We start from the raw sequence: 26,628 nt of genomic DNA, 5'->3' as shown, positions 1-26,628 counted from the left end.
TTCTATGCGCCATGTTTGTTTGTATTGGCATCACTGTGTGACGTCACAGGAAATTGGACGGGTGTACATAACGATGGTTAAAATCAGGCACTTTGAAGCTTTTTTTAGGGATATTGCGTGATGGGTAAAATTTTGAAAAAAAACTTTGAAAAATAAAATAAGCCACTGGGAACTGATTTTTAATGGTTTTAACCCTTCTGAAATTGTGATAATGTTCCCCTTTAAACCAAAAATAAACAAAAGGCGAGTGCTGTTAATTGCCGCTTAGGGATGGCTATGCAAATCGAAACTAAAACTGAACTGGCTGCAAAGTAAACAAAAAACAGAATGCTGGACGACAGCAAAGACTTACAGCGTGTGGAGCAGACGGCGTCCACAAAGTACATCCGTAAATGACATGACAATCAACAGTGTCCCCACAAAGAAGGATAGCGTCCGCACAACTTAAATGGTCTTGATTGCAAAAACAAAGCAGGTGCGGGGAATAGCGTTCAAGGAAGACATGAAACTGCTACAGGAAAATACCAACAAAAGAGGAAAAGCCACCAAAATAGGAGCGCAAGACAAGAACTTAAAACACTGCACACAGGAAAACACCAAAAAACTTAAAATAAGTCACGGCGTGATGTGACAGGTCGTGACAGTACACCTACTTTGAGACAAGAGCTATAGTGATGCATGCTTGGTTATGCTTTGAATTCATATACAACAATTTCGAGAACAACTTTTTATTGTCAATATCGGTTGCTGAGTTTCATTTTTTTAATGTTTTCTGCTGGAGGTGATCATCAGAATTTTTTCAATGAAAAAAAATGTGCCTTGGCTCAGAAACGGTTGAAAAACACTGTTATAGAGAATATACTGTAGGCTCCTTACAATCCAGTCTCCCAGTGCAGTATAAGATCATGCATTTGCATATACTTGTCAGTTATAGTGTCAATAAAGGACCTCAAAACTAACATAACCGGTGTTATTTGCTTTAGTTTACCATATGATATCGAATAATATAAAGCAATCATTGTAATGCCTCCATCCTGACAAATGAACAGAATTGTTACTGCACCTCCAGTCCCAAATAATGCTATTTGGTAATAGTAGAAAAGAGCATCATACACGAATACAAATAGACGGAGTAGACATCGAAAGGGTAAAAGAAACCAGATTTTTGGGAGTATTAATAGATGATCAAATGAACTGGAAATCTCATATACAAAACATACAACATAAGGTGGCAAAAAACATTTCAATAATGAATAAAGCAAAATACGTCCCGGGCCAAAAATCACTTCATATTCTCTACTGCTCGCTAGTGTTACCATATCTGAGTTATTGTGCAGAAATATGGGGAAACTACTACAAATGTGAGCTATATTTGTTAACCGTGTTACAAAAAAGATCAGTTAGAATAATACATAATGTTGGATATAGAGAACATACAAACCCTTTATTTATTGAGTCAAAAATATTAAAGTTCGGTGATTTGGTAAAATTGCAAAAAGCTAAAATGATGTGCAAAAGCAAACTATAACCTGCTTCCAAAGAATGTACAACAATTCTTCTCTACTAAAGAGGAGAAATATAACCTTAGAGGAAAAAATCATTTAAAACATTTATATGCACTTAGAACTTTTAGCATATCAGTATGTGGAATTAAATGATGGAATGGATTAAGTAAATAAGTTAAAAATTGTACTGATATGCAGGGGCGCCGCTAGGGATTTTGGGCCCCATGAAAAGAATCTTTACAGGGCCCCCAACACAGTGTCATTATTTTTTCTGTATTATAATTTCATCATCATTAGGGGCCTCTCTGGGCCCCCCTCCATCATGGGCCCCTAGAATCCGTCTCCTTTACCCCCCCTTTTCGGCGCCCCTGCTGATATGATCCAGTTTAAGAGGTTGTTCAAAATAATAGTGCTTACAAAGTACAAAGAAGAAGAATTATGAGAAATACTTCCAACCTTATTGAAAAAAAGATATTCTTCATCTCAGTATGTTAATAATGACTGAATTAATTAATGAAATATTACAAAACTGTTGTGTATACTAATTCACAGATGCTATTTTATTATATAAAAAGGTCAGTAAATGATTCTATATATTTGTAAACGCTCTGAAGTGGGAAAGGGGTAGGATTAAATAAGCTTTGCTTCTTCTACTCCTTTTCGGGCATGATGTAAAATGGAATGATATGAAATTGTGTGATGTATTATGCTGTAAGTGTGTTCATGTTCGAAATAAACTAAAGAAAGAACGAAAGAAAGTGTCTAGGTTGCGTTATAGCAAATGGAGTTCTAAATTGGGACAATGCTGCCATCTGCTGGCAACAAGTGAAACCACAATCTGCTGACAAAACCGCAATATTAGTATTAGTATTTTGATAGGACTACAAGTATCGTCTTTTATAGATTAGTAGTGTGTGACAAATAATAGCAAACTATTTGTCTCCACTAAAAGACTAACGTGACTCGGATTAGTCGCTTATCTCGGTTATTGTATATTGACTCTGTGACGTATGTCAGATGATCAGGAGTCATAGTTTTCCCGTCCCACCGCTCATCACTCTGGCCTCTGATTGGACGATGAGGGGCAGTTGGTGGTCGTGATAACCAATCATATATTTCGTTTCTCACACAACCAGCGCTTTCTCATCACACCGCCCTCCCCGCTTGGTGACGTCACGTCCCGCTAGACGCACTAAAAAGAGAAAGGCTTGTTCACTGCGGTGGAAATACTAGCTCAGGTTAGCGCCTACGAGGACGTTTTTTTAATCCAAGAAACACTCCGCTGCTGTTGTTGAATTCAACTGTTATTCACGTTAAGGTACGTACAATATTTGGTGGCCGTTTGGTGTTTTTTTGTGTTTATACGCCGAGTCATTCCGAAGTTTACCGAGTGGGGCTGGGCTTGGGCCTACAGGTGCACTCTAACTACTTCCTCAACATCTTCTCCAAATGTGGGTTTATACTAACAATACTTAATTAAGAGGCAAACACGGTTAAGATACGAATAATAAGCCAATAAAATATAATTTACAGCTTAATTTAACACACTCGAGGAGATGTCTACATCATACATGTTGTTTATAGCGACAGAAACGTTAACCATTTTCCGCTCTATTCGAACATGTTTTGCTTTGTGTTGTTCACTCCTACGATATCTTGAAAGAGGTGATCGCTCCATGTGCTCATATTTATAACATCGCCATCATATTGACGACTCGAGTACGGCAGCCTGACAATAGTTGAAAACAAACGACACTTATGCAAATGATTAAACTCTATTCCCATAAACCTATTGCCACACTCGTAGGCGTTCACTCTGGGGCTGCACGATTCTGCCGAGAATATAGATCGCGATTTTTGTCTTGACAAGCACACACATCTTCAGGACAATGTCCTTCATATTTATAGAAGTCATATTATTATTGTTGTTATTATTATTATTGTTGTCATTATCATCAGACTCCTAATCGCCATGTTATGCTTTTACAATTTTTTTAATGGCAGGTCTTGTTGATTTAGGTCATTGGTCAGCAACCCGCGGCTCTCGAGCCACATGCGGCTCTTTGGCGGCGCCCTGGTGGCTCCATGGAGCTTTTTCAAAAATGTATGGAAATGGGAAAAAAATGGGGGGGGGAATATGTTTTTTGTTGTAATATGGTTTCTGTAGGACAGGCCTGGGCAATTATTTTGACTCGGGGGGTCACATTTAGAGGAAAAAAATGTGTCTGGGGTCCGGTATATCTATTTTTAGGAACACTAATACAAAACTTCACACTAATGTCTGATTAAATGCTAAAAACGTTATGACCGCCTTAAAAAAACCTAATGGAATTTTAAATTTTTCTATGAATGATAAAACACTGAATATTGACAAAATATGAACGTCACACCCCCTTTCGATCGACATATTTTACAATCAAGTGAAACGCAACAAAAATGCAACAAACAGTGAAATATGAACGCGAACGGTACAAAATAAACCCACCGACAATCTGATATATCTGATATATCACTAAGCTTTAGAACTTTTATGAACGATAAAACACTGAATATTGACAATATGAACGTCGCACCCCCTTTCGATCGACATATTTTACAATCAAGTGAAACGCAACAAAAATGCAACAAACAGTGAAATATGAACGCTAAGGGTACAAAATAAACCCACCGACAATCTGATATATCTGATACATCACTAAGCTTTTGAACTTTGTTGTGAAAATCTCCTTCCGCGTCTGTGGAAACGCTTCCCGCCCACACTGCTTGGTGCCTCGTCTGAGCTGCTGTGACGTAGATTACCATAGTAACTAATAAGATGACCATAGTAACTAAATAGATTACCATTGTAACTAATTAGATTACCATAGTAACTGGGAATATCATTCCAAAGGACAGATTCCAACCATTGAAATACTTTGTATAGTTGAAGACTTACGGTCATTAGAAAACATCACTGCATCATAATGGCAGCTACCCTTTCCATCTTAAAGATCTAAAAATATTATTTGGGAATGTCCGGCAGGCCAGATTGAAAAGCTCAACGGGCCGCATGTGGCCCCTGGCTTTAATTTGCCCAGGTCTGCTGTAGGAGGACAAACACGACATAAAAATTCCTAATTGTTAGAAAGCCCACTGTTGAGTATGTCATACTAATTTCAGCGGCCCTTGAACTCACCATTGTGTGGACTGTGACTCAACAGTTTGTTTACATCTACAACTTTTTCCGACGCTGCCACAGAAAGACATGTTTTATGCCACTCCTTCTTTGTCTCATTTTGTCCACCAAACATTTTTTGCTGTGCGTGAATGCACGAAGGTGAGCTTTGTTGATGTTATTGACTTGTGCGGAGTGCTAATCAGGCATATTTGGTCACTGCATGACTGTAAGCTAATCGATGCTAACATGCTATTTAGGCTAGCTGTATGTACATATTGCATCATTATGCCTCATTTGTATCTATATTTGAGCTCATTTAATTTCCTTTACTAATGTGTAATTAAAAATTAAATAAAAAAAACTTATTTAGTTTATTTTTCCATGTTTCATGCCACATTATCTGTCTGTAATATTGGCTGCATTTCTGATAGTTGTTTGTGCGCCATGTTGTTCCAGACCACAGCAAACATTACCCAGCTTGCAAAGGTTGTAATAAATCTATTAGCAGAAGACAACCTGATGTTTCCTTTAACTTGGACTCACACATCTATAACTTTGGCCATTCTAAGACAGTCATTTCCAGGAGTTATCGCACCCTCTGGGAAGTTTTACTAATGTTTTCCAATGTAGTAAACATATGTAGAATAAATATTACTGCGACACATGGTGAAGTGAAGTGAATTATATTTATATAGCGCTTTTTCTCAAGTGACTCAAAGCGCTTTACATTGTGAAACCCAATATCTAATTTACATTTAAGCCAGAGTGGGTGGCACTGGGAGTAGGTGTCTTGCCCAAGGACACAACAGCAGTGACTAGGATGGCAGAAGCGGGGATCGAACCTGCAACCCTCAAGTTGCTGGCACGGCCGCTCTACCAACCGAGCTATACCGCCCCAATGGTCATTTTCATAGTAAATTAATATAGCTAGTTAGCCACTTACATCATGTGTTGCCATCATTATAACACTTATATATGTCTTGATTTTTTTTGCGGCTCCAAGCCGATTACTTTTTTGTATTTGTGGTCCAAAATGTCTCTTTCAAAATTTTGGGTTGCCGACCCCTGATCTAGGTCAAAATGTATCTATCAAGCCAAGAACAATACAAACTCGCTCACTTCATACTACATTCATGCACATTAGGGGCTGTCACAATACCAGAATTTCAGTGGTCGATACATATACCCATGGATTTCCACGATTCTCTTATGAAGGAGTTACCGTATTTTCTGCACCATAAGCCGCCCTGGGTTATAAGCCGCGCCTTCAATGAACGGCATATTTCAAAACTTTGTCCACCTATAAGCCGCCCCGTGTTATAAGCCGCATCTAACTGCGCTAAAGGAATGTCAAAAAAACAGTCAGATAGGTCAGTCAAACTTTAATAATATATTAAAAACCAGCGTGATGTGGGCGCGCATGGAGTCGTATATCAACATGGACGGAGCTGCGTGAAAAAAGCCACCCGGCCTCTTACCACTCGCTCATCTTTTTTTCATCCATCCATCCCTTCGAGTTAGCTTTTATGATGACGCCGGCTGGAAAGGTCTCTTTTGGCAAGGTCTTCCTTTTGAATATCACCATGGGTGGAAGTTTCTGGCCATTAGCATGGCAAGCTAGAACCACAGTGAAGGATGACTTCTCATTCCCTGTGGTGCGAATATTCACCGTACGTGCTCCTGTTGTATCCACAGTGCGGTTCACAGGAATATCAAAAGTCAGTGGAACCTCGTCCATGTTGATAATGTTCTCTGGCCGGATCTTTTTTTCAGCTATCTTGTTTTTACAATATGCACGGAAAGTAGCCAGCTTTTCTTGAAAGTCTTTAGGCAGTTGCTGTGAAATAGTAGTCCGTGTGCGGATGGAGAGATTGCGTCTTTTCATGAACCGGAAACCTGTCGCTTAGTAGGAGCCATTTTGTGGTCTTTACAGATGTAAACACACAAAGGAAATGAAACGTAATATCCGCGCGCTTCTTCTTCTTCTACGGGGGCGGGTGGTTGCTTACAGTAGAAGAAGAAGCGCTTCCTCTTCTATGGGGGCGGGTGCTTACCTTGGCGGTTGCTTGCGTAGAAGAAGAAGCACTTCCTCTTCTACGGGGAAAAAAGATGGCGGCTGTTTACCGTAGTTGCGAGACCGAAACTTTATGAAAATGAATCTTAATATTAATCCATATATAAAGCGCACAGGGTTATAAGCCGCACTGTCAGCTTTTGAGTAAATTTGTGGTTTTTAGGTGCGGCTAATAGTGCGGAAAATACGGTATGTTAAAATGAATTATGGATACAAGCAAGTAAACAACAATTAATGGCCAATGCATTCACATTTTATTTTAATAATCTTCAACCAACACTTTAAGTTGAATTAACCAAAGGAAACATTTTCTGCTCACATTTTAAACATTCATGTCATTTTCAATAAAAGTACAGTAACCAACATTTTAACAGTAGATTTATCTGCTAAATAAAGTTCTCCGCCCTGGCATAGCCAATGACAAAAAGCGTCCCAGGTGTGCGGAAGCATGTTTGCCCACTCATCAATGTTATCCATTGCTATCGCTTCATGTTGTTGTGTTCTAGAAGTGGCTGCGTTGCCGTAACTTGCTCTGCTGTCACTTCCGTGTCCTTTTTGGCTTAAAGTTAAGTTCTGGCTTTATATTATTGCGTGGTGTCGTTCATCTTTGTTGTGGCTTTTGCAAAGGTAACTGAAAGTTTTTGTGTTGTAATTTATGATATTGCCTTGTGGCATTTGCGTTTATTACCTTTCTCGATTGATTGAAACTTTTATTAGTAGATTGCACAGTACAGTACATATTCCGTACAATTGACCACTAAATGGTAACACCCAATAAGTTTTTCAACTTGTTTAAGTCGGGGTCCACGTTAATCAATTCATGGTAGCTATCCACCATTTTGTTTTGATGACGCCACAGACAGGCAAACAGAATTAAGGTTTAACGTCCTCATCTTTTAAAGCGCTAAACTTCATATACCGTTCTCAAATCCAATATATTCCTTTTTCTAGTATCGATAAAATCGATCAATTCCCTTTTAAAACTATTTTGGATTGGTACCTATCTTCCGGAAAGCAAACTTGGAAATTTCGGAATATAAATCGATCTATTGATATATCAATCAATCGTTACACCCCTAACTGTAAGTGATTGTTTGACTATGTTCGAGTTTGTATTTCTTGTTTAGCACTCAGCGATAATGCTACTTGCTGGATCTACTTATCACTCAGCTTCTAAAACTTGTAGCTCATTCTGCGTACATTCAGGCTCAAAAAGATACGGTTCTGGATCATGATTTGTCCCAAAGTAGTTGTTTGCTCTCATGAAGTCTGCCATGATTAGTAGCAGGGCTATATGCTTAGCTTTTTCACTAGGAGCACCGGTCCTACTAAATGGGGGAAAAAAAATAGTAGCACAGAACATTTTTTTGAGCAATATGAAGTGTCTTAAATGAAACAATTTTATTATTAACTCTAGGGCTGGGCGATATATCGATATGAAAATTACTATATCGTGATATCGGAGTATACGTTCTCACGCAGTTGCTTTTAGCTGCTGGCATTACACGACAGGCTCTTCCCACTTTTTCTTGTGTCTCCTCACAGACAGCAAGCGCAGCTTCTACATACGTCACATACTGTCATGTCATACGTCACAGTATACGCCCTCGCGCAGCAGAGAGGTAGCAGCATGGGTGAAGTTAGCTATGATGCTAGCGGTAATACGAGCAAAAGAAGGTGCGAATCTGGTAACAAATAAAGGAATAATTAATTCCCCCAAAAAACAGCAGGGGGTCCATCGTCTGGCGGGGGTTTGGCTTCAAGTGGGAATATGTCGAACAGACAACCGTAATTTGTCAAGTGTGGGGCGAAAGCGTTGCTATAAAAAGTAGCATTACTGCTAATATGTAGCATCATTTGAAAAGTCACCTGCTAGAGAATCAAGAGTGCTTACTCCGCACGTCAACATCTCGGTTTGGTGCCACACGTCCACACCATCAAAATGCCGAGGCAAACATTTCCACATCAACACCGTATGAAAAAAATTGTGATTTTTTTTAGTTGAGATTTCCTTCTCTGCATGAAAGTTTTAAAGTAGCATATATTAATGCAGTATGAAGAAGAATGTTTGAATGTAGACACATAGAATCATCATACTGGTGTGATTATATGCATCAAGTGTTCATTTAAGGCTAAGGCAAAATATCGAGATATATATCATGTATCGCGATATGGCCTTAAAATATCGCGATATTAAAAAAAGGCCATATCGCCCAGCCCTAATTAACACTCACATAATGTACACAGTAGCACACATGTGCACTCGCACATGTAAACACAGTGCTATCATAAACCCCAATGCAATCCTCAATTAAACATCCCTGTCCCATAGCTTTTTGTAGTCAAGTCATACTATGTAATGCCGTACACACATGTACTAAGCTACGCATTCATTTACATAACATGACACATGACATCAAATCACATGCAATTACGTTACAGATCATACTGCCACATGCCAGAATGACCAGTGATGTTGATAGGTTGTCAATTTAGTGGTACTGGTGGTATGACATTATATTGTTATGATAACAGATGTATTGAATTATGTTGAAAATGTATCTGAACTTAAAGGGGAACTGCACTTTTTATGGAATTTTGCATATGGTTCGCTATCATTATGAGAGACAAGAACACACATGTCTTAAAAAAAAATAGAGGGATTTTTAAAGATGATAAAAAAACACTTGGAAGATGGAGCTAATGGGAGTCACCATTGTAGCCTTCAAAGCCCTCTAAAACAACTTAAAAAACCTCCGTCAATGTCTTGTATACACACTGCAAGTCTATATATAATGTAGTTACAGACACGTCCATAAAAATATGAAATATGCATAATATTTACCGTATTTTAGTCATTTTAATCAATGAGTGGGACTGACTTCTTTTGCGCATTGATTTCCGTTTCCATAGCAGCGCACTTCCGACTTCTGGCAACAACTTTGTTTTCCTACTTCGGGATGCAAAGGTGTGTGGCAGACTTGGTAACTGACAACGAAGACGACTATTTTTAGACTAATGAGGATTCACAACCTTTTCTTTTTGAAGATAAGTATGTTTGTTTATTTAATTACAGCATGTCCCCTAAACTTTAGAACACGATCGACATGAATGAGCGCAACAATTAGCAGTGGAAACGTAGGTTTATTTACTATCAAGTTCGTATTTCGTATCTAGTGGGTAAAATGAAATTTGCAGTCGACTGCTTAGTTGTTTTGCTAGCAACTAAACGACTATGTCATGAGAGCATTGAAGCTGTGTACATGTGATCACGTCTGCGTTGAGCAGATGCGCAGAGAGTTGATATAGCGCTTGGCCGCTAGAATGGTTTGTTGACAACAATGTTTCCGTATGTTTAAAATTACCAAAATACGTAAATATTAAGTTATTGTGAATGTGCCTGTTACAACATTACATACATACTTAGAGTCTGTATATAAAATGTTAGGGATGTAATTGTATCAAAATCTTACGGTATTAAGGTCACGGTCTGGTATTATTGTGGTATATATCACAAAAAAAAAAGAAAGACTACAACATTTTTTTTTATAGTGTTTAAAATGAAGTGGTAAGAATGTTAGGATAAACACACTTATTATAATCGAACACAAACATAATGCTCCAATGTTCTAATGTTATTACTACAAACAAGTGTGTGTGTGTGTGTGTGTGTGTGTGTTTGTGTGTGTGTGTGTGTGTGTTACTTCCAGACCGGCCAATTCAAAAGTGCAACCAAAAAACTACACTGACCACGTTTTAATTTTATACCGTTACACGTCACGGTATTATTGTGATGATTTAGATACTGAAACACCGCTGTATTTGTAGTACCACAACACCCCTATAAAACGTTGATGCAGGTTTTTAGAGCGCTTTATAGGCGGAATAGAACAAATCCCATTACCTCAATTTTTAGCCACCTTTTGCTAGCGTTTATTTACAAGATGGAATGCATTAAAAAAAGAAAAACATGCACTTTTCTCACAAAGGATTGTGAATGATAGACACAATTCCAAAAAAGTTCACATTTAAGATCACTGTGATCGTCTTTGTGCACATAATTTAAATTGCAGTATCAGCTTCCAAGAGTAAAAGAACAGCATTGGTCTATAACCTCCCAGAATATATTAAAACAAGTAATATTGTGCTTGTAAATATGCTCACAAAACAACAGTCAACTATCGTACATTGTAAAAGGAACAGCGGTGGTGTGGAGCTTTCAACTACCGGTACAGTAGGAGCACAAAGCGTTTCACAACCAACATCGTAACACAAAATATTGGTGGCGAATATCCACTCGGATCCCCACTCTCAATTGCGCGGCGAATAGTTTTGTGACCGCTTGTGTTTGAATAGCGCATAAATTCAAGACGCAAGATATACCTCTCTTTCAATTTTGAATTAACCTCTACAAAATCGCTGAACTGCATCAGAGATCATTTCTGCTATGTGTTACTCTCTTGCCAAACAGGCGCGCATGAAGTGTGTTAAGAAGCGGCGTTACGCCATGTCTACACTTACGCTACACTGCCACTCTTACATGAGAATGTGTTTATGAACAAGGGTCAACCAGAAGTGCCAAATCTGCATTTATGACAGGCTTCCACCAACAAGTAAAAATATGGAAACACTGACTAATTTTTTTTAAAGATAGTTTTTCTTCAGTGCTACTCATAATGTTGGTATCGACTTGGTGTCGAAGCTATAATACTTTGACAACCCTTATGCACACAATAAAGACAAGTCCAAAAAAAGGTAAATTAATTGGCTGGATGGATGGATAGACTTTATTTATTTTGATGCAGCTTGTAAATAAGAAAAAAAAAAATCATAATTTAGAAATGAGATTGTATGTTAGTGTGAATCAAGACTTTTTTTTTTGGTGGGAGATTATTTTATATTCATAGATGTACAGAGGCTATGGATAAGTAATTCGTTAGATGTGCTAACTTTGTTGTCATGTGCTTGCACCTAACTGCCTTCAGGTATAACAAAACAAATCATTAAGGGTTGTTCTCCTGCTCCCAGTGCACTGTTACCATAGTTACACCGCCTTGCCATCTGTCAGCAGCACTGAGAACACATTGAGGTAAAAGGTCAAATGTTCTCTACAAAATCACTATTTGTCGGTACAAATTAAAAGTAGCAAGTAGGTATATGACTGAATGTAACAATGTCTTGTGTCTAAGTTAACCTTTTTGCACGTCACGTTAACGCTGTAAAACCTAGTTTAATATTATTATTAAATGATGTAACATACGTGTTATAACACTTTGACCCTTATAAAGGCAATTTGCTTTTCCAATACAGATAATAATCAGTGATACTGGTCAACTATCACCGTGTGCTGGAGCTTTGACAAAAATAAAGCCTAATCTTTACTGCTGCTAGGAGATCTAATATGGATTCAGAGCCTCAGCTAAAATTATTTGTTTAGATGTTTATAGTGTACATATAGCAAGTACCAGAGGAGGCCTGGCTGAGCTGCAGTTTTTTTTTCCACTTTCTGCATGAGCAAACCCAGCATCAAATGTTGTGAAGTTCCCTATCCGGCTCGCAGGAGCCATTAGCAGTTGGTTGGGAAATGCACTCCCTCTTCACAAGGTCGGGGGTAAAGCAAATAACCTTAAGACATTGATTGGACTGTCTGAAAGTAGTTATGCATGTCTTACACACTGCACGCACAAAGGCACACACACGTACGTCTTTACACATGTAACCATGTAAATGTCCATCGAGATCGGCTTAGCATTTCTCTTTCCCATGGTGAATGTGATTAGCCTCTTGTAGCCCACTGTGACTCTAGTTCCTCAATTTGTGAAGCCTGTGTGAACACTGACAGCAAGATAGTTTCGCTGATCTGCTAGGTTGTGATTAAATGGATCACAAGACATGTACTTACAGTGTGTAGATTCTAGAATATGCTATGTTTGTTTTAGGGGACTACAAAAGGCATGGAACAGTATTATGGTATCAGGAAAACCAATACTATTGTCTTATGGGATAGGGTTGCATCATTGCTTTCAGAGAGGATTGTGCTCAAAGAACCCAAAGGAAGTCATTACGGGTGTGGCTCTACAGGGAAAAATACAGAACACAAACAAATGTTCTAAAGTCAGTTAGTGTAGCAAAGAACAATATGAATAAATTATCACAGTCATCATAAACCATTAATAATATGTAAACTGATATTATTTTAGCAGAGCAATCAATACACAAAATTAACTATGCTATGATAAAATAGGAGGACACAGCTGCTATGTGTTCAAATACTGTTGCACCATATTGACCAGGGATGTTCAACTAAAATTCAAATCTAAAACTTCCTCACACTAAGGTCAGGTGCACAGATACCTCAGATTAAGTTCATCAAACACTTTTGGAATTAATTAGAATGCTACAACATCAGTGACCACCCTTAAATCTTGTAAAAAAATGCTTGAGCTTTTCCATTTTCTTTTTCTCAAAGATGAATCCAGACCAGCCACCTCCATACCCAGGCCCAACGGCTCCAGTCTACCCAGGCCAGGGCCCAGTCCCTCAAGGGTACCCACCTCAGGGTTTCCCGCCACAGGGATATCCTGTTAACATGCAGCAGCCTAATCCACAATACCCAAACTATCCCCCTGGACCAATGGGACCCGGAGGCCCCTATCCTGGTGCAGGACAGGCTCCCTATCAAGGATACCCTGGACAACCGCAGTATGGCTGGCAGGGTGGCCCCCCTCCTGGACAAATGTATGGTGAAGCTCCTAAAAACACAGGTGGGTGGTACAGGTTTTTATGATGACATTATTTTGGGATTATATGAGTCAACGACAAGTAAACTTTTAAAAGGTGCTAGTGTTAATTCAGTAAGTTTACATGCACTTAAAAAAACACATTATTGCATAGACTGGCATAAAATCAGTTTTGTAAGACACATGTAGTAAACACCTTCATTTGATTGTATTTGTCGGATTAACACACCGAGATAATGCGATTGGAAATCAGCTGTCTTTAGCATTGAGTGAGCTACTTTCTCTGTGGTGGACCAATAAGTGTACAATAAAATAAAAAACTACCTGTTTAACAAAATGTCAGAATATTCTCAAAGAAGGCACCTTTGATACGTGACGATGCAAGCACATCCTGGTGAAGAGAAACCTACAAACGATTTTGTATACACAATTTAATTAATACAGAGGAAAATAATGTTGTGTGTTTTGTCAGTCAGTTATAAGTAGACAACAATAATAAAAAGCAGCACGGAGACCACATGAAGTATCTCTGCCTTGATCTCATTTATTTAAAACATCCGCAAGCAGCATCGTTATTTATACTTAATTTAGTGATGTAAAAATGTAATGTTAATATACAATATTGATTATAATTTGAATTGAGGGACAAGCGGTAGAAAATGGATGAATGGATAATTATTATAATATATAGAAATTTACACAACGTTATTGACATGCAATTAAAAATAATCCACTTCTTAGTTTTTATTTAAATAGTCAAAGCAATGGCAATTTTTTTTTCAAAACAATACTAACTCGTTTAACTCTTGGAGATCGCAGATCTCTGCCAGGCTTAAACTCCTAGTTGTAAAAAATATCTTAAATCCAGACCGTGGATTACTGACATTTCCTAAAAGTTAGATGCAAACTTTTGGCAGTTTTAGAGTTAGTTGTAGTGGAATGAAAGAAACTGAGTGAAGCCTCTTAGTAGTCAGTCATTAACTCTATTGTCCTTGTGAGTGGAGGTGGGGCCACTACCATAGACACAAATAAGTTGAGGCTCGTAACTTAAACGTAAGATATTGTAGTAGAAATGATCCGGATCAGCCCCAGAATGTAATAACTTGATCCTTATCCCATTTAAGACATTTCCTGAAAAGGTAGATGAAAATACACCAATAACTTTTTGAGTTATTTATAACAGAATGAAAGAAACTGAGTAAACACTGTGGTCTGTCTTCACTATCTTTGTCTCATGGATACACACACAAGTGTAAATGTTAGGTAATATAGTAGAAAGGTTTTGGATTAGGCCGAAAATCTAATCAGTTTTTCTCATTCCCATTTTGGACATTTCATATAAGTTTCATTGAAATCTGCCGTTCACTTTTTTAGTTATTTTTTAGACTAACTAACAAACTATCTAGCAGGCAGCGGAAGTTCTAGTTATGCATTAAATCCGAGAGCTTCCGCGCATGACAGCTATCTGCTCTATCTTATAAGCATCTAGTTAATAATCTTGTCTTTACTCACATTCTCACATTGCTAAACGAGCCTAAAAGACATAAGGTATTATGAAAAAAAGGGGCAACAACTATTACATTGTATGCGACTATGCGTATGAAAGCAAAATTATCACACCAAAATAAACTCACCTTATGCAGCTGACACGTTAAATATTTTCCCTGAAACTCATTTTGTTAGCTTATTGTAACTGCGCACAATGATGGCAGAGGCTCAATTAAGTGATATAGTGACGACAACTGCGTTTAGTTCAGGAGAGAACAAACAGAAGCTAATACAAATAATAATAGAAGAAATGAAAAAAGTAAAGAGATGACAAAAACAGAGTATCCTTGAATTTCAGTAAAACTAAAATAATGCTATTTGGAAACAGCAGAAGACAAAGTCAAACACAAATACAAATAGTTCTGCTTCTTCCCACTCCTTTTCGGACATCCTGTAAAGAAACATGTGGCGTATTACATTGTAATTGTATGCATGTTCAACATAAACTGACACTAACCAACCAACCAACAGAGTAGACCTTGAAAGGGTCAAATCAATCAATCAATCAATGTTTATTTATATAGCCCTAAATCACAAGTGTCTCAAAGGGCTGCACAAGCCACAACGACATCCTCGGTTCAGATCCCACATCAGGGCAAGGAAAAACTCAACCCAGTGGGATGACAAAATAAATCACATTTTTGTGTGTAACTATAGATGATAGAATGAATTGGAAATCTCATATAAAAAATAAACAACATAATGTAGCGAAAAATATTTTAATAATGAAAAAAGCAAAATATGTTCTGGACCAAAAATCACTCCATATTCTTTACTGCTTGCTCGTGTTACCATATCTTAGTTATAGTGTAGAAATGTGGGGAAATAACCACAAAAGTACACTTCATTCACTAACTGTGTTACAAAAAGGCCAGTTAGAATAATATATAACCTAGGATATAGAGAACATTTGAACTAGAGATGCGCGGATAGGCAATTATTTCATCCGCAACCGCATCAGAAAGTCGTCAACCATCCGCAATCCACCCGATCTAACATTTGATCAGAACCGCATCCGCCCGCCATCCGCCCGCACCCGCCTGTTGTTATGTATCTAATATAGACGATGCAAGGCATTAGTGAGGTTATAAAGCTTTTGCCTGTTAAAGAAAGGAGACTGATCCAATGCAGCACAGACATTCGCGTGCCACGCTGTCACGACCCAGACGCACACCAGTGCGCAATCATATGGGAGCCGCGCTGAGCGCACCTCCAAGCGCGTCTCGCTGCCGGCGACGGCCGGGTATATGGGCCCGACGCTCCAGCGCCATCCATTTTCAGGGCTAGTTGATTCGGCAGGTGGGTTGTTACACACTCCTTAGCGGGTTCCAACTTCCATGGCCACCGTCCTAGCTGCTGTCTATATCAACCAGGGTGAGGCCCACCCATTTCGTGAGCGCACTGCGCGCGGAGTGACCCCTGTTACGCGCCCCCGGCAACAGGGGTGGCGGGCAGGTAAGCTGCGCGGGCGGAGCGCGCGGAGTGACCCCTGTTACGCACGCGCCCCCGGCAACAGGGGTGGCGGGCAGGTAAGCTGCGCGGGCGGAGCGCGCTGAGTGACCCCTGTTACGAGCCCCCGGCCACGGGGGTGGCGGGCAGGTAAGCTGCTTACCTGCTGCGCGTGACGCCGGCCGCGGCGAAGGCGGACGAGGCGGGGTGTCGGTGCGGTGGGCGCAGTGGGCGCGGTGGTGACCCTGGATGTGCGTCGGGCCCTTCTCGCGGATCGCCTCAGCTACGGCTCCCGGTGGGGCCCTCTCGGAGGAAGGGGCCTCGGTCCCGGACCCCGGCGAGGCGTCCCTTCTCCGCTCTGTAAAAGTGTCCATCTCTTTTTTTTTTTTTCTTCTGTTGTGGCATATGCTGCAGGTGCCTGCTCGTTTTTCGTATGTGGGTAACAACATTTAACTATGTATATATATTTCCGAATTGGTTTAACTGCCACCCGCCTGAATCTATTTAAAATCTAATTTTTTTTAATAATTTGAACCACCCGACCCGACCCGACCCGCGGAAAAAATCTAATTTTTTTAAATTTCATCCGCCCGATCCGCGGATAATCCGCGGACTCCGCGGTTGTGCCCGCAAACCGCGCATCTCTAATTTGAACCCTTTATGTATTGAATGAAAAATATTGACATTCAATGATGTTGTGCATTTGCAAACAGCTAAAATTATGCACAAAGCGAGCTATAAGCTGCTACCTAAGAAAGTACAGCAATTGTTCTCAACAAAATAAGAGAAATATAACTTTAGATAAACATTTAACTTAAAACATTTCTATACACGTACAACACTTAAAATCTTTTGTATATCAGGATGTGGAATTCAATTATGGAGGGGATTAAGCAACAAAATAAAATAATGTACTAATATGATCCTGTTTAGCAAACTGTTCAAACTGAAAGTACAAGGAAGAAGAATCCTGATAAAAATCCTGAACCTTGTTGCAAAATGAGACCTTTATTATGTGAATCATAACTTAACTATGTAATTATGAGAACTTAATTTTTTTATTTATGTATTTAATATTTATTTAATTACTCATTTATCTATTTATTTTTTGTACTTACTAATTTATTTATCCATTCACTGTTGTATTACAGATTGAGTACAAGCAAATGTGTTCGAAATTGCTATAAAACGAAAAGGGGAAGGATAAAATAAGATCTGCTTCTTCCGTCTCCTTTTCAAACATTCTGCAATGAGAAACTAGAAATATGTGACGTATTGTGTTTTAAGTGTATGCATGTTTGAAATAAACTTCCTCCATAACCATAACCGTAGTGTGACACAAATTTCTTTGTGGCCCGGTACGAACCAGGTAGCAGTCCATGAACCAGGGTTTGAGGACAATGAGACAACATGTTGTCTGCTATTACTGCTTAGCTTTACAATTACAGTCTTGTGTTGTTTTGTTGTGCCACTCTGACATTTGAAAACAACTCTTAACAGGGCTGGACAACATTTTTTTCAGTCACCTCAACAGATTTTGGTTTGTCTAGAAGCTTTCAAATATCAAAATATGCCATATAATTGTATTTGAAGGTTATTACTATTAAAGTACCGCTTTTTAAAAGGCATCGTGGTGCGTTCATTTTGGTAGACAGGTGTGCCAACTGACATTTAGGGGTATGGGCCAAAATAATAAAAGAAAAAAAAAACAAATAACATAAGTTTAGAACACTTTTATAACACATTTATATTAATGAGCAAGTGCATGCATGTCACTGGTACTTCACATTATAACCACAATTTTAATACTGAACATCCTTTATTGTCAATGCTATTGTTTTACTGTAAAGCCAGTGTACCTTTTGTGCTCAACTCCTATTTGGACAGTAACAATTATTTATGCTTTCATCTTTACAGTAAACACTGTTCACATTGGATTAGAAATAAATCATTTAATAACTAAGTTGGCATTTGGTTGAAATGTAGACTTCAATTATAATTTAAGAGCTGTGACAAAATAATGTCCATGGTTCTCGCCCGGAAAAGGGTGGAGTGCCATCTCCGGGTTGGGGAGGAGATCTTGCCCCAAGTGGAGGAGTTCAAGTACCTCGGAGTCTTGTTCACGAGTGGGGGAAGAGTGGATCGTGAGATCGACAGGCGGATCGGTGCGGCGTCTTCAGTAATGCGGACGCTGTATCGATCCGTTGTGGTGAAGAAGGAGCTGAGCCGGAAGGCAAAGCTCTCAATTTACCGGTCGATCTACGTTCCCATCCTCACCTATGGTCATGAGCTTTGGGTTATGACCGAAAGGACAAGATCACGGGTACAAGCGGCCGAAATGAGTTTCCTCCGCCGGGTGGCGGGGCTCTCCCTTAGAGATAGGGTGAGAAGCTCTGCCATCCGGGAGGAGCTCAAAGTAAAGCCGCTGCTCCTCCACATCGAGAGGAGCCAGATGAGGTGGTTCGGGCATCTGGTCAGGATGCCACCCGAACGCCTCCCTAGGGAGGTGTTTAGGGCACGTCCCACCGGTAGGAGGCCGCGGGGAAGACCCAGGACACGTTGGGAAGACTATGTCTCCCGGCTGGCCTGGGAACGCCTCGGGGTCCCACAGGAAGAGCTGGACGAAGTGGCTGGGGAGAGGGAAGTCTGGGCTTCCCTGCTTAAGCTGCTGCCCCCGCGACCCGACCTCGGATAAGCGGAGGAAGATGGATGGATGGATGGATGGGACAAAATAATGTCATTTACCATTTAGGAATTAAAGTGACATGAACAGGAGAGTATTGAGTGTGTACAAACACACTGAAAATATAAGCACCGTTTTAACACTCGGATAGAAATCATTGGCAGTAAATGAAACCAATATATAAAAGTATGGAACAAAATCAATATCTTTATAATTTTGTCAGTTGGATTTGGATGTCACCTTCATAATGTAATTTCTAAATGTTAAATGACTAATTTTTGTCAAACCTCGTAAGTTAAAGGGGAACATTATCACCAGACCTATGTAAGCGTCAATATATACCTTGATGTTGCAGAAAAAAGACCATATATTTTTTTAACCGATTTCCGAACTCTAAATGGGTGAATTTTGGCGAATTAAACGCCTTTCTAATATTCGCTCTCGGAGCAATGACGTCACGTTGTGACGTCACATCGGGAAGCAATCCGCCATTTTCTCAAACACATTACAAACACCGAGTCAAATCAGCTCTGTTATTTTCCATTTTTTCGACTGTTTTTTTTCGTACCTTGGAGACATCTTGCCTCGTCGGTGTGTTGTCGGAGGGTGTAACAACACGAACAGGGACGGATTCAAGTTGCACCAGTGGCCCAAAGATGCGAAAGTGGCAAGAAATTAGACGTTTGTTCCGCACACTTTACCGACGAAAGCTATGCTACGACAGAGATGGCAAGAATGTGTGGATATCCTGCGACACTCAAAGCAGATGCATTTCCAACGATAAAGTCAAAGAAATCTGCCGCCAGACCCCCATTGAATCTGCCGGAGTGTGTGAGCAATTCAGGGACAAAAGACCTCGGTAGCACGGCAAGCAATGGCGGCAGTTTGTTCCCGCAGACGAGCGAGCTAAACCCCCTGGATGTCTTGGCTCACACCGTCCCTTATGCCACCGAAGATGATCAAGAGAAGAATATCGACCCTAGCTTCCCTGGCCTGCTGTCATCAACTCCAAAACTGGACAGATCAGCTTTCAGGAAAAGAGAGCGGATGAGGGTATGTCTACAGAATATATTAATCGATGAAAATTGGGCTGTCTGCACTCTCAAAGTGCATGTTGTTGCCAAATGTATTTCATATGCTGTAAACCTAGTTCATAGTTGTTAGTTTCCTTTAATGCCAAACAAACACATACCAATCGTTGGTTAGAAGGCGATCGCCGAATTCATCCTCGCTTTCTCCCGTGTCGCTGGCTGTCGTGTCGTTTTCGTGGGTTTCGCTTGCATACGGTTCAAACCGATATGGCTCAATAGCTTCAGTTTCTTCTTCAATTTCGTTTTCGCTACCTGCCTCCACACTACAACCATCCGTTTCAATACATGCGTAATCTGTTGAATCGCTTAAGCCGCTGAAATCCGAGTCTGAATCCGAGCTAATGTCGCTATAGCTTGCTGTTCTATGCGCCATGTTTGTTTGTATTGGCATCACTGTGTGACGTCACAGGAAAATGGACGGGTGTATATAACGATGGTTAAAATCAGGCACTTTGAAGCTTTTTTTAGGGATATTGCGTGATGGGTAAAATTTTGAAAAAAACTTTGAAAAATAAAATAAGCCACTGGGAACTGATTTTTAATGGTTTTAACCCTTCTGAAATTGGGATAATGTTCCCCTTTAAAGTTGAAACGTAACACTTCAATCATTTGTTTAATGATGTATTTTAAACCAATTGTGGTTGTGTAACAATGTGTGTACTGTAAAAGGCAAAATCATAAAAACTGTCACTCTTCAAAGACTTCTGGCCCTTTCTTACTGTAGCTAGTTTTATTTACAACAATGATAGCAAAGGATGCATAGTTGTGGTTGAATATATAATATCATTCAAATGTTTGGAAATACTCAATGTTATAAATGAGTGCCAGTGTATGTCATTTGAAACCCTAGTCAGACTACATATATTTTTAGGAGTGAAATATAACCATGCTATGAATTGACTACATTATTTAAAAAATAAATAGTGCATATTGCAAATGTTCTTCCCCCCATTACTTTAGTTGCAATTCCAGCTAACACAAAAGGACAATTCTGTTAGCAATAGCATTCCCTTAACCAGCTCAGTGGCCTTGCGGTTAGAGTGTCCGCCCTGAGACTGGGACTTTTTGAGTTCAAACCCCGGCCGAGTCATACAAAAGACTACAAAAAATGGGACCCATTGCCTCCCTGCTTGCCATTCAGCATCAAGGGTTGGAATTGGGGGTTAAATCACCAAATGATTCCCGGGCGCGGCCACCGTTGCTGCTCACTGCTCCCCTCACCCCCCAGGGGGTGAACTTTTTTTTTCAACGTTTTGAACAATTTCCCGTGTGGATCATTAAAGTTTGTCTAAGTCTAACATGGGGATGGGTCAAATGCAAAGGACACATTTCACCACACCTAGTGTGTTTGTGACAATCGTTGTTTATTACTAAAAATGTTGTGTAACCTTTTGGAACAGCTGTTAATTTATCATTTGATCACAGAAAGAGAAGAGGCCATCACAACATGAATACTATTACCGTATTTTTCGGAGTATAAGTCGCTCCTGAGTATAAGTCGCACCGGCCGAAAATGCATAATAAAGAAGGAAAAAAACATATATAAGTCGCATTTTTGGGGGAAATGTATTTGATAAAACCCAACACCAAGAATAGACATTTGAAAGGCAATTTAAAATAAATAAAGAATAGTGAACAACAGGCTGAATAAGTGTACGTTATATGAGGCATAAATAACCAACTGAGAACGTGCCTGGTATGTTAACGTAACATATTATGGTAAGAGTCATTCAAATAACTATAACATATAGAACATGCTATACGTTTACCAAACAATCTGTCACTCCTAATCACTAAATCCCATGAAATCTTATACGTCTAGTCTCTTTCGTGAATGAGCTAAATAATATTATATGATATTTTACGGTAATGTGTTAATAATTTCACACATAAGTCGCTCCTGAGTATAAGTCGCACCCCCGGCCAAATTATGAAAAAAATCGCGACTTATAGTCCGAAAAGTACGGTACTCTTATTAACTGTGTTGGGATGTCTCTCATTGGTCTTTTGGAGCAACTGAATCAAATGTTCTTACGTCATAGTCTAATGTTTGAAGACTGAGTTATATCGAGGTGGAACTATGATAAGCATCCTTTGGCTTATCAGGACGTTCATTATGAAATAACCATTAAGCACTTAGAGCAGTGTTTAACCTTGTTGGAGGTACCGAACCCCACCAGTTTCATATGCGCATTCACCGAACCCTTCTTTAGTGAAAAATAAAATGTTTTTTTTTTTCAAATTCATGAAAAGGTTATGTTTTTTTTACTGGTGCACAAAATGAACCATGCATGAACATCACCTTGTTCAAAGAACAAAACCAACACAGTGCATAAACTCACAACAAATTACACACCTTACACACATGACCATGAATTGATTAATGTGGACCCCGACTTAAAGGGGAACATTATCACAATTTCAGAAGGGTTAAAACCATTAAAAATCAGTTCCCAGTGGCTTATTTTATTTTTCGAAGTTTTTTTCAAAATTTTACCCATCACGCAATATCCCTAAAAAAAGCTTCAAAGTGCCTGATTTTAACCATCGTTATATACACCCGTCCATTTTCCTGTGACGTCACACAGTGATGCCAATACAAACAAACAGCAAGGTATAGCGACATTAGCTCGGATTCAGACTCGGATTTCAGCGGCTTAACACTGTCTGATAAGATAATTACTAACAACTATGAACTAGGTTTACAGCATATGAAATACATTTGGCAACAACATGCACTTTGAGAGTGCAGACAGCCCATTTCAGGTGCGCTAAGAACATATATTTTTCCACGATTTCAGCACTCAGGTTAACCATACCTAAATAGACACAAAATACTGCATTACACAAGACTACCCGAATGTACTCGAATGATTGAAAAAAATAAATGTTTTTAAGCTAAATTATTGGTAAACACAGTTTATGTATAATAATTTACGTAAAACCGCGAGTAATGAATAAAGTTTTCATCAATTAATATATTCTGTAGCCATACCCTCATCCGCTCTCTTTTCCTGAAAGCTGGAGTTGATGTCAGCAGGCCAGGGAATCTAGGGTTGATATTCTTCTCTTGATCATCTTCGGTGGCATAAGGGACGGTAGAAGCGGTGTGAGCCAAGACATCCAGGGGGTTTAGCTCGCTCGTCTGCGGGAACAAACTGCCGCCTTTGCTTGCCGTGCTACCGAGGTCCTTTGTCCCTGAATAGCTCACACACTCCGGCAGATTCAATGGGGTTCTGGCGGCAGATTTCTTTGACTTTATCGTTGGAAATGCATCTGCTTTGAGTGTCGCAGGATATCCACACATTCTTGCCATCTCTGTCGTAGCATAGCTTTCGTCGGTAAAGTGTGCGGAACAAACGACTGACCATTTCGTCGGCTTTCCCCACACCCTCGTATTTTGAACAAATTTCGTCCAATTTCTTGCCGCTTTCGCATCTTTGGGCCACTGGTGCAACTTGAATCCGTCCCTGTTCGTGTTGTTACACCCTCCGACAAAAGTGAGAAAATGGCGGATTGCTTCCCGATGTGACGTCACAACGTGATGTCATCGCTCCGAGAGCGAATAATAGAAAGGCGTTTAATTCGCCAAAATCCACCCATTTAGAGTTCGGCAATCGGTTAAAAAAATATATGGTCGTTTTTTCTGCAACATCAAGGTATATATTGACGCTTACATAGGTCTGGTGATAATGTTCCCCTTTAAACAAGTTGAAAAACTTATTCGGGTGTTACCATTTAGTGGTCAATTGTACGGAATATGTACTGTACTGTGTAAACTGTACTGTTTCATATAATGTATTCTCTTCCTTTGCAATCTACTAGTAAAAGTTTCAATCAATCAATCAAAAAACCTGCAAATCAGATGGAAAATTAGAGGGAACATTGTTTGGGGGTATCCGTAATACGCCGATAGGGAAAAGTTTTTATTTACACGATAAGTCGGATGTTAAAGTACCAATGATTGTCACAAACACACACACTAGGTGTGGCGAAAATGTTCTCTGCATTTGACCCATCACCCTTGTTCACCCCCTGGGAGGTGAGGGGAGCAGTGGGGAGCAGCGGTGACTGTGCCCGGGAATAATTTTTGGTGATTTAACCCCCAATTCCAACCCTTGATGCTGAGTGCAAAGCAGGGAGGTAACGGGTCCCATTTTTATAGTCTTTGGTATGACTCGGCTGGTGTTTGAACTCACAACCTATCGATCTCAGGGCGGACACTCTAACCACTAGGCCACTGAGTAGGTAATGTGTCTTTACCTCCGTGGCGGACCCCTGAGGCCGACTCACCGAACCCCTAGGGTTTGATCGAACTCAGGTTAAGAACCACTGACTTAGAGGAATCATCATTTCATGAGAAGGTCTATGGTCTCTTCATTAGCTGCTCACCCATGTGATCGTCTCCAGTGTCCTTTGTGACTTTTTTCCTTCCTGTGCATGAATGATTCATCACAACTTCACTCAGTCTAACATGTCTTTGCCGCACATCGACACCTGTTGGTAACTAAATTCTGGCCCCGCCCTCTTTTACCTGCTTTTCTTAAAAACTCCCAGTGACGTCGCTGGGAAATGTTTGCCGTTACCATGGTGCCTTTTTCCCCTTGGAGAATTAGTTGGGTTTTTTTTTTTTTGGGACTAATGACTTCACTTGCCGTCCTCAGTGTACATGGTGGAGGACAACAGAAGAGACAACTCATCAGAAACGTGCCTGACGGCCTGCTGGACTGCTCTGTGTTGCTGCTGTCTGTGGGACATGCTGACATAACTCCCTTCTCTCCATCACCCTCTCAGCTTCTGTGCCTCAAAACACTTAACACTGTCCGTAAATGTTGCCTTCACTTTCTTTTCATTTATAAATGCATGCTTCCCCCCCCACCCACGTTGGATATTTTCCTTCTTAATGTCAATGTGAAGTCCTCAGTGCCAACTGCCTGAGCGACCTCGTCCACAGGCTCGCACGTCACAGCTTGTAAGGGAGCTTCTAGAGCCACCTTGAAAGTATGTTTACACGACAACCATGTTTTTGAAAGTGCAGATGACAACATTGCAAACAAATCCCCTGCATTATGCAAGCCAAGCCAGCGGTTGGTGATGTGTGTTTGTAAAGAGAGAGGGAAAAAAAAAAGGAAACACACACTAGCCGCTTGTCCTCTCGGCCTTAACCCAGATTGCTGTTGGCTAAAAAATGGTGTCGTGTAAACGGTCCTTTTTGCAGTACTCTTTGGCTCAAAACCTCAGTACAACATGGCATATGAAACACACACACTTACACACTCATGCTTGGGAATCAGGCTCTTCTTATGTGAAGCTCTTCAGCACTTTATGATGATTACCTCTGTGGGAATGTTATCTCTCCCGTCTTTTATTCGCTTTCCTCAGCTCCATCCCATCTCTCTCACCTGCCTTTCTCTTCTAAGCCCAGGGTGGTCTTCAAGGAGCGGACCCTTGGAATGTTTTCTCTTAAGATTTGCACGTGGTCTTCAGGTGAAATCAAACCATGATGGAACACAATGCATTTTTGAGCAGGGCAGTGATTAGTGTCATTACTTTTAGCAGATAAACCCCTAATGGTCAAGCATTTCTTTTTCCACTGTGATTATTATTTTTAATCTGTTAGCTGCTAATAAGAAACCATGTTGTAATCAATGAACCAATTTACCTGTTAATTGTTTGCTGTAGATGGAAATCTCACATTAAAATAATTTATTCCCATCGAGTGAAATACTGTGTTTATTTATTACCAAATTATGATTGCACTGCAAATTATTTGCCACTTGCCAAGATTGAAAATGTTATTTCTAGAAATGTCCCTAGTTTTAAGAGCTATCTACTTATTTTTAGTCATTGACTAATCTTCATTTTAACATAATTATATGTGTTTCTACTGCAGTTTAAAAATGTTAAAATTGGAAAAAATATCAAGATATTTTGGTTTTCCCCACATAGAAAATCTTGCATAAAAGTAACCTCCAGGTCAGGGGTGTCAAACTCATTTTAGATCAGGGGCCACGTGGAGAAAAATCTACTCCCAAATGGGCCGGACTGGTAAAATCACGGCACGATAACTTAAAAATAAAGACAACTTCAGATTGTTTTCTTTGTTTAAAAATAGAACAAGCACACTCTGAAAATACACAAATCATAATGTTGTTGGTTGTTGTTGTTTTTTACGCTTACATGTTGCGGTCAATAGTATTCTATCTTTGTTATAATTTATACTTTCTGAATAAATGATGTGATAATGTTCATCAGTCAACTAATTGGTGTTCATTTTCAATCTATCAAGATAAAAAAGTGATATCAAAATCAAATTACGGGATTGTGGAAGTTGCTTCCTCGCAGACACGGCACAGGAGCCCAGCGTGCAGGTTTAACAAG

At 39.7% G+C, this 26,628-nt stretch overlaps 1 protein-coding gene across 1 annotated transcript; it reads left to right on the top strand.

The window, feature by feature from the left end:
* Positions 1–2,655: 2,655 nt before the first annotated feature.
* Positions 2,656–25,962, top strand: LOC133575400 (cysteine-rich and transmembrane domain-containing protein 1-like). Its single transcript, XM_061928112.2, has 3 exons — positions 2,656–2,823; positions 13,206–13,500; positions 24,912–25,962. The coding sequence occupies exons 2-3, from the start codon at positions 13,206–13,208 to the stop codon at positions 25,013–25,015; spliced, it is 399 nt and encodes a 132-aa protein (XP_061784096.1). The 5' UTR covers positions 2,656–2,823; the 3' UTR covers positions 25,016–25,962.
* The last annotated feature ends 666 nt before the right edge of the window (positions 25,963–26,628 follow it).

This window comes from Nerophis lumbriciformis, linkage group LG35 (genome assembly GCF_033978685.3).
Source record: "Nerophis lumbriciformis linkage group LG35, RoL_Nlum_v2.1, whole genome shotgun sequence".
NCBI lineage: Eukaryota > Metazoa > Chordata > Actinopteri > Syngnathiformes > Syngnathidae > Nerophis > Nerophis lumbriciformis.
Note: the sequence above shows the minus strand (reverse complement) of the source record. Positions and strands in the feature narration are given on the sequence as shown.